General features: G+C 37.6%; 1 protein-coding gene across 2 annotated transcripts in view; it reads right to left on the bottom strand.

The window, feature by feature from the left end:
* Positions 1 to 1,883: 1,883 nt before the first annotated feature.
* The window catches only part of PID1 (phosphotyrosine interaction domain containing 1), a 165,607-nt gene continuing 157,281 nt past the window's right edge, over positions 1,884 to 10,209 (bottom strand). For both annotated transcript variants that reach the window (XM_027817365.3, XM_027817366.3), the window contains one exon: positions 1,884 to 7,978. In XM_027817365.3, the coding sequence (XP_027673166.1) occupies positions 7,502 to 7,978 (477 nt within the window). In that variant the 3' untranslated portion in view covers positions 1,884 to 7,501. The remainder of the gene's footprint in view (positions 7,979 to 10,209) is intronic.

Raw genomic sequence — 10,209 nt, 5'->3', positions numbered from 1 at the left:
ACAAGGTTGAACTCAGCTGCTCGCAAAGGGCCCCCCAACCTGTAACAAAGCCACGCAGCCAAGGACTGCTCCTGGCTGAAACTGCTCAGAACCCAGGGACAGGGGAAGCTGTGCAGAATACATCATACAGCCTGAGTCTGCATCATCTTATCCGGGGAACCCACATGGGCCTGGAAGGGGGACAATGCCCATTCTCCTCCACCTTGTTTACACAAGCACCACTGGTATACAACCCAGTGTAGACTGCAGACTGCACAGAGTGGCCTCTGCAAACTCTGAAGCAGCGGGGGATGGTGCCAGGGAGATAGCTGAACCCTCTTCTACACACAATGGGGAAGACTGGTGTGTGGTTGGAGATAGGGGCACAACAGAGGTCTAAATATTGAACTTACTCAAATTGGCACAAGGCAAATAAAAGAACTGGGGGGAGGCTGACTGATATTTTGGAGTGAAGCTCTTTAAACAAGAACGTTTTGGGGGTAATAATTGTAAATCTTATATCAGAAGGAAGGAAGGCTTTTAATTAATTTAGTAAAAAGAGTGACCTTTTAGAAAAAGATGAATGATGACAGTGGGAAAATGTCCTTAGTAAATTATTTGCACCTCTGTACCGCTTTCTTGCAAAGTCTTCTCCTGATAGACAGAAATTTGCAGCTATACCTCCCTATTCAATGAGCTGACAACCCTATACTTTACAGTTCACTTCTCAAATTATGCAGAAGATAACGCAGGAAATTTAGAGTCCAGTCCTACCCCATCTCCCTGCTCCATTAAAGTCAATAGGAACATGAGCACAACTATCTCTTTTCTAAAGACATATAAAAACAACTGGACACAGAATTGGTAAATAGTCTGTATTTATGTTGTCAACAATGCATGTAACATATGAAAAGTAACATTTTTAATAGACAAATTATTTTGCTTTCCTTTATGGAAAAACTTTTTTACAAGTTTATTAATGTTATCAGATGCACAATTTATTTGAATTCCAGCACATAGGATTCCTTTTTATATGTATACTTACAATTTCCCCACAAAACAGTTATTAAAGTACTGTATTAACAAACATCTTGTTTCAAAATGTGGCCATTTCATAAAAGAATATCTGGCTATAGACAGATCCTTAAATTTTAGAGAAAATGTACCGTGAACAAAATAGTACTGGAGCCCCTGAACTCACAAGCGTGTGAGAACTGTAAAATAATCGGATCGATTGATCTGAGGTTTCCTCTTTATTTTAAACCCTCCACCCCCAAGTCACAAATCTTTTATTGGTGTATTTTAGGGATGTTAAATGTAATCCACTAGACATGTACAATTGTTTTCTCATGTGAAAAGAAGTTATTCACTGATAGAGTTTTAGGGAGAAGCATATTAATTTTATGTTTCAGATATTTTTTAAAACAGGAAACAAATTAAATCTCCACCCCCCCCCACCCCAAAAAACCTGTGTGCAAGAAAACTGACTTTACCTCAATTGCTCTCAGAGCCATAGAAAACATACAGTATGAACAGGAATCAGATATTTTCCTCCATTAGAATTAGTTTTTGGAGATCCTTCAGTTCTAGGCATATTCTCCTTCCTTATGGTCATAAAATGCACTGATGAAAATACTTGTGGTTAAAGATTGGCCCTGTTCCATGCTGAAGTTCAGGTTTTAATGATCAAAATGCTGCTCTCCTTGATGGCCCACTTAGAATTTTTGACCCCTGTCTTACAAACAATTTTAGGACAGAATACCTTAATGCAACCCCTTCGCTAACACAGCAGCAAAATATTCCTGAGAATCAGCAGCAGTGGGATGGCTGGGAGGATGCCTCATTGCTATAAACATCATCTGGTTTTTGACTATGAAAACAGAGCATTTCCTTTTTATTGATGAAACTAGCTTTCAAGGCTATTCTGCACAGCCATCAACTTTAGTTATATTAGCATATATCAGACTAAACTGGTGGGTTCACAAACTGTATTCATCCTGGTAGAAAAAAATGTCTTCAATTAGAAACCATCTCTGTTATACATTTTATTACAGTGAGTTCCCATGGCAAACTAGTTGAAAGTGAAACCTAACTGTGATGTTTCATGTCTAAATGTAATTGATTTTTGCCCTATGGTATGAAAATAATATTCTCAACAGATCGGCCAAATCTTCCTTCTTTTACTTGAGTGGGAACATTTGTTTTGCTTAATGATTCGGCCCCATATTTAAACATTCTGACAGGTGGCTGAGAAACTAATTTCTGGTCTTGCCTTAGCACAGCTAAGAAATGTAATACAGCAAAAATCTGGAAAGGACAAGTTATGATGCACTTTAGAACGTTACCTTCACAATATCTGTGTCTTTTAAGATCTTCATAACAAAATATACTTAACTTGATAGTTTTACAAAATTTACATTCTTTTAATAACAAATTAAAAAAGAAATAAAAGCCAAGCCCATTTCACAAATACTTAATCAATTTAGTTAGATTCCCCCATATCAGCAACTGTTTCTATATTATAAGCAGGACTTGCAAAAATCTGTTCTAGTGAACTTTTCTTCAATCTCACATAGCATTTTTATACTAGAGAGTATATAAAACCATACTCATATACAATATAGTTTATCCCAAATGTTCAAAAATCATGAGCCAGGACCCCCCCAAAAAGTAAGATTGGCTTAAAAATCACGAGATTTTAAAAAATAATAAATTTGTTCACTTGCTATCTAGTTTTTGAACCTTTAGAATACACTTGGGGCACATTTCTAAGCTTTCCTCCACAACCATGAAGGGTGAAAACTGACTTTTTTAAAAGACAAGACCTGAGTCTCACATAATGTCATGCCTCTGAGAGCTGGGGTTTAATAAAAACACAAGCTATTGCGAGAGTGGCATTAAATCACAAGAGTTGGTGACATATTAGATGTAGGATTCTCAGCTGGTATAAATCATTGTAACTTCATTAAAACCATGTATCTAAAATAATCCCCCTCCCCACTACGGATATGCCTACATGGGAGCTGGAAGAGTACTTCCCAGCACAGACACACTAGCTCTGCTTGTGCTAGTGCAATAAAAATAGCTGTGAGGCAATAGCAGTTCAGGTTAGCCCCTTTATGTATGTACCCCGAGGGCTGGGCAGGCTTGTACCCAAGCGATTAGCCTGAGCTGCTACCTGTGCCCGCACGACCACACTGCTATTTATAGCATGCTCACTCAAGCTGAGCTAGCATGTGTCAGCCTACCCGCTGCTATGTAGACCTACCCTGGGTCTGAGCACCTGGCGTGACAAACATAGGAGTAACATTCTCGATTTAGCTTATGATCTAGTGATTTCTGGGGCACTGAGTCTTAAGCACATGAGTAGTTTCATTTAAGCAATGTGACCATTCATGTAGCTAAAGTCAAGTATGTGCTTAAGTGCTTTGCAAAGACCGAGCCTCAGTCAGGGCCATCAAGGAGAGAGGACTGGAATCTCCTCTCACATGCACTGGTTTAAGTCAGTAGAAACTCCATTGAAGGCAACAAGTTTACACCAGTATAAACATAAGAAAGAGCAGGAGCATAGTCAAAATTTGGATGCAAACAAACATAAAATCAGCCAATTTTTGTTTGTTTGCTTGAATTGAAGGCTTTGAATTTTTTAAACAACTCTTTTTTTTTTTTATTTCAAAACCCCCAGACTCCACCCCCCAGCAGGAGCTTGTGGGTCGACTTAAAATGGCCCATGGGCCATAGTTTGCCCACCCCTGTTATAGCAGGTCAGATTTATTTACCATTGTCTGAGGATGTGTGTTGCAGGAGGGACTCCAAGAGACAAGAGATGGCAATCTGTATCACAGAACATGTTTTTCCATCGTCCCATCATTGAATGCAGGACTGTACTGGTATCATCAGAATGTGAAGTCATCCTCTGTTTCATGAAGTTACTATTTACTAAAGCAGGTGAAAATTTAGAGCTGTGAAGCATCTTCACACAAAACTTTCAGATCAGACAGACTGATTTAAATGATCTCTTACTCCTACTACCATTAAAATCAATGGCAAACCCAACTAGGTGGCATTATAATGAGTTTGCTGGCATTCCTGGTCATGGAGGCTCTGACAACTGCAAACAGCCAGATTAGCCAGAAGGACACGCATCTCCTCTTTCATGGGCAATTAAATGTGTTGAAGTTAGGGAGGGAGATGGCGCATTGAGACTTGACAGTAGTATTTAAGGAGCAATGGGGAATAAAGCTATGTTGGAATAAGTCCCTAAGTATCTGTCTAGTTACTGGAGTCCAGTGCACTGTTTGCATTGCTTTAGTGAAAGTGGAGTCAGTACTGTTTGCAGAGGTTTAGAATGTGCCCTTTAACTTACCCTTGGTGTAACTTAGACCTAGAAGCTCTTGGTGATTTGGGAAAAGGGAATGTGTTCATCAGTTTTCAATATGCTGCAAGAATGTGAATATAAATGTAACAGTAACTATTTCTGTCTCCAATTCTATCCCATTGTTATGTTGATTAAAAGGTAAATGTTGTGTCTATAATAGGACCAGGTCCACTGGTTTCTTTATGTTCCTTTTGAAATCACTTAATACAGGTAATTTGGGAATATTTTACAACACAATACAAATGATCAGAGTGCACACCTCAATAGTGGCACATACCACTGATTGATAAGTAAATACTAAGGATTATTTACTGCCCTTTATTTGCATGTAAAACTTTTATTGCCATATGGCCCAACGAGCACCTTTAGGACCATAACAATCTATTAAATACAACAATTGATGTTAAACTTTGACACAAACAAACGAATGCCAGAAAATTCAGAAACTCGATATTATATGGAACAACAGAGCCCACAGCAATGTTCTCTAGTCCTACCTTCTGGGTATACAAATATTTAATTACATCAGTTATTATTTATAGTTCTGTTTTTAGCTTTGGCAACCTTCTTCCAATACATTATGAGAATGATGCAAGATATAAAGGACAAAAAGCCATCACACATTCATCAGGGCTCCATTTAGTAAAAATCTGGCTCCATGGCTTGGCAACTTTTTTAATGCTTAATCAGGATTTTGTAATGCTTAATCAAGATGCATTTCTTTAAATAGCCTTATAAAATTGCAAGCTCTGGCTTTTTGGACCTGTCTCCTGCCAACACACATGTAAGATATATAATCAGTAGTGGTGAAATCAGGAGAACCCATTGAACCTTGTCAAAGAGACACCTGGGATTACTATAAAAGGACCAGAGAATGGATCTGAGAAGTTGAATGACAGCAATTTTGGCTGCCAAATGTCCCAAAATAGCTAAATGCAGGCTATAACTCTGAGGAAGTGAGCAGAATTTGACCCAAAGTTGAAGAAAGGTTGCCTTTGACCATAAAGAGACATACCTGCCTAACAAAGTTCAGATTTATTTTTTAAAGCAAAGATAAAGACTGTAGAGTGACCCAACTTCTTACTAGCCATAGTGAGGAGAAGGAAATATCAACTTTGAGAATCAAATTTAGGCTCTCCAGACTCAGAGTTCTGTACTCTGGATCATTTCTCTGCAGCAGGCACTCAAAGATACAATACCAAAGTATTCGAGGAACTTGCTGAGCTTCTTTGTTCTTCATACTGGATGCTGATGCCAGACCCGAACCGTTCCATGGTAGTGGAGGCAAGGTACTGTTTCTGGTCAATAGGGCTCTTAAGTTAGACTCAATGCCTGGAGAAAAATCTCTGCCACCTACTGGAAAGCAGAAAGTATGAACTGGTGTCTACAGACCTTAAAATAAAAGTTAAAAGCTGATCTTAGATAGTAATAATTCAGCCCAACAGGAAATCATAAAAATTCCCATTACCCCTTTTGGAAACTAATATAATGTTTTAAATGTAAATAACTTAATATTTTAATCCTATTAACTGTTGGGGTGGGTGTATATATAAATAAGCCTATAATAATTTTTAATCAGTTTAATTGGTGTTTGTAAAAACATCTGTCATCAGTGGATGACCAAGGTACTTTAAGCAAAAACAGAAAGTTTGCATTGGAAACAGAGCCTAAAACTATCATAGCTTTAACTCAAACATATTTTTTATTAAAGTATGAATGTATTTATGCTGGAGAATAGTTTACATACATTGGAAAGCAACAAGCATATTTTCAAGAGCTGTGGGTCCCCCTCAACATGTCTCCATGCTCAATCTACATGCTTTAACATTGGCCATACGCACAGGCATACATATGCTCTCTCACACAATGTATATATACACACACAAAACACAGACACATAGCTTTCTTTTAAGGCTTCTGTAAGGTGCCCTAGTGCCCCTACCATTACCATGATTACGAACAAGGAGCAGCATTACCTGCAAACTATTCATCTGCTCTTGGCCTTAAAAACATTTAGTGAACCAAAGGTTTTGTTTTTATATGATTTTTTTTCTGCCTTTACAAAAGTTATGAACCTTTTTGTCCGTGGACCAGGAAAAGTGCAGGATATCTTAATGTGAACTTCTCAATCATTTCAAACCTGACTTTAAAAGGGCCAGTGCCTTTTCATTGTCAGTGACACTTTTGCTATTTATGGTAACACACCCCGGCTTTTGTGACCCAGCAGTACCAGCTACATCAAATTATATACGCTAGGTTGGTAATGGAGACTACTGTGGAGTTAAGCCTATGATGTTCATATCACTTCAGACCTGAGGTGGATCATAAGTCCCAGTTCAACTGGTGAAAGACCACGGGTCTTAGCAACATGTCACTCAGCTCTCAGCAGAAATAATGGAGCTGGCTCACTGTATTACAAGCCATCATGGATTTTTTTTTCCCTTTTTGGTATCCTGGAAATTGTAATTAATGGTGCTTGGTGGGAGACGAGTGGCTGCAGGTACATTAAGAAAATAGACAAAATGAATAAAATAAAGGATAGTATATGATATAATGTGTAAATATAAGCATCTTTTTAAAAATCTGTGAAATGTGAATAAACTCAGAATGTCAGGCCACGTGTCAAAAAGCCTATGAATGGCTGTTTCAGCCTAGGTAAGGTCAAATGATTTTGCAATATTACATGGAAAGGGATTCGTTTTTCTGAACCAAAGGGCTCCCTTTTCCACTTGCTGCTGCATAGCAGCATCAGATCCCAGCTATGAATCCCAGAGAATCTACTATTAAAATTGCTTGATGAGTTTCATAAGGCAAACTGGACTGAATCAACTTCAGATTGTACACCTGAACTATACCAGGCTATAAAGAGTTGATGGTGCACAGGTTGGGGAAGTGACATAGAAAAAAAAAAGAAAAAAAAAGAAAAAGCTTCTTCTCACATTTACAACAGCAGCAGATTTCAATGTAACATAATTACTTTAATGATGCATATCTTTAGGTATTGATTTGCTCTTTTGATTTAAAAAGCTGGTCAGCCAAGTATTTGGCCGTCTTTTAATTCCAGATATCAGTTGTTGCTTATTCATCTATCAGCTCCTATTCCCTAGGCAATTTCTGCCTTTGCTGTACTATCAATGAGTTCAGTCAGCCATCATCAGATTCGAATTCATGAGACACTTCCTCAGATGAGCTATTCCTGTGGATCCGGCCATCGCTCTTCATGCTGTGGAAAGTCTTCTTAAAGGCCTCCATCATGGCATGAGCCAGCTTCTTGGCCTCCAGCTTGCTCTCACACTCTACAGCATGGCAGTCCATCTGATAGGACAAGTCATCGTTGATCTCCCTGTAAACCCAAGCAAAGATGTTTGGGCTGACATTGTGGTCGGCAGTGCAGTAGGCAATACGTGCCACCTGAAAGGTATCCATGTGGACTGTGGCTTCGCCTTTGAGGTCCAGGTGATGAAGCCAGACTTGGAAGGGTCGGATTTCCAGAAGGGCATTGGCTGGGAAGACGTCCTCCCTGGCTAGTGTGTGCTTCTTCCATAATTCAATGACAGGTTTTTCTGTGCAGCCTGATAAAAATTGCATCCCTGTTGTGGACACCTTACCCAAATATGTAACCTACAAAGAAAAAGCAAAACGAGATGTGATGTCAACAATAGTCTTTGATATTCATTTCTACCATCCCGCAAATTGAGTTCTTTACCTGGAACAATGGATTTTTTTTCTACACATTCAAATGAAGTTTTCTGATTGACAGCGACAGATTTGCCTCTCAGAACAGTATTTTTAGTCATTCATGCTGGGATTTTCAAGGGAGTTAGGAGCCTCTCACTGAATTTCAGTTTATTTTGGGCATCTAATTCTCTTAAGCTTCTTGAAAATCTCTGCCTAATGCTGATACTCTCACTCATGCTAGCAGTCCCAATAAAGCCAATGGGACCGATCATGCAAGTATGGTCAATAGGATCAGGCCCACAGGCCAGATAACTGGAACATGGTGCTTACCCACAGTTTTTTTTTTTTTATAATGTTCATATTATTTTTGTTAAATACATTTTAAACAGTAGTTTTACTTACATCGAGACATACACAGAGTATAATAATGCAAGAACACAATGTGGTCAGAAGAGCACAACCACAACAGATAATAACACAACTATTCTAATGCATTTTTCAGAATGATCTTGTTTATGTTTCTTCCACTGCTTCTACTTACATAATTATCCAGAAATATGTAGAAACTATGCAAAATGCTACATCTTCTATTGTTAGCTAAAGGGCTGAGGCATTTACTCCTTCAATTTTATAGAAAATGTGCCATTAAAAAAAACCCACAGTAATAAATCTAGCTTAGTTTAATCACACCAGCTCTCTCTGCTTCAGTGTCTAGCTCCATTGGGTAAATATTCAAAAATAAGAATCGTGTTATCCCGTCTGTATAGGAAAATGATGAGCCTCGACTAAAATTTGTTTCACATGCCAAAATCTAACTCATTATACAGCCCAAATCAAAATTCTAAATATAGCATATGGGAAAGAATCAATGCACCTAAATCTTTATATTTCAAGAAACATTTCTCAATTATATTTTGAATGGAGCTTTTATTAAGTGGGAAAAGTTACATTTTAGGATGGTCAATACCATTTAAATATAATTTATACACAGTATTACCCTCGATCACTGTTGTCTGCAAGTTGCATTTAAGAACTAGTATTATAAAAATAAAAGCAAAATTACTTTGTCCGATTTTAAATATAATGCACATAAGACTATAACAGATCAAGCAAATGGACCACTGTCCTGTCTCTGACAGTTACCAGGACTAGACACATTTGTAAATAATAATGTGCACTGTACAATTTAATTTCTATAAATTATAGTATTATATTTTTATTTTTTATCTAAGTTTAAAAAAAGGAAAAAATAGATTTTCACACGTTTAAATACATTAAAGATACAGCTGCAAGGAATACTGAATTTATATTTCATACAAAGCAAAAATCTTCAAAAATAATTCTGGGTTTTGCTGCAAGCTTTGATATACCCACTCAGAGACCTAAATTAGGCTATGATTAAAAAATAAGGTTACAAAATAGTGTGGCTTAATCATGCCTGTCAAACAAGCAATTTCATAACAGACATTTCCGGACAAAAAGTTTTATTCTTCTCCAATAAATGTTCGTGGTTTCCATTGGGAATATTTTAAATCTTATAAAACCTTTATATTTTTGGGAACAGTGAGAATCACATCAGCTAGAACCGTTAACAAGGCAAGCCCTACTGGAGCTTTGTGTTACTTTATTTTATTGTACTAGTGAGGAGAAAGTAAAGTACCTAACAGCTCATAGCACGAACTGTACTCATATAAATAGTACATAGAAAACCAAGCAGCAGTTTGACTGCAGTGTACTATGGAGTAGTTCATCATGTATTCACAGGCATATTTCTAGTAAAAAAATAACAACATAAAAGTAGAACTCAACATGATCACAAAGTATTCAATATATTCTCTAAAAATCCATTATGTTCCATTTAAAATTCACAAATCAGTTAACAAAAGACTAGCACATTGTAAAGAAGTTTCACGTTGGAGACCCAATCCGAAGCCCATTGCCGTCAAAGTGAATCTCTCTATTGACTTCAATGTGGTTTGCATCAAACTTTGAAAACACAAAAGGGAGAGTGAGTCTTCTGCTTATACACTTTGTCCCAGCCAAACTATTGCCCTGAATTCTACTTCATAAGTGGGATCCTGACACAAATTCTCTGGCTTTGCCTTTCCAAGTTTTTGCTGGTTAGAGGACACTAATATTGCTTGCTAATGTGAAGAAGTGCAAGCACTGACAGA

The sequence above is a fragment of the Chelonia mydas genome, chromosome 9, assembly GCF_015237465.2.
Source record: "Chelonia mydas isolate rCheMyd1 chromosome 9, rCheMyd1.pri.v2, whole genome shotgun sequence".
Classification (NCBI taxonomy): Eukaryota; Metazoa; Chordata; order Testudines; family Cheloniidae; genus Chelonia; species Chelonia mydas.
This window is presented reverse-complemented; position numbering and strand designations above follow the sequence as displayed.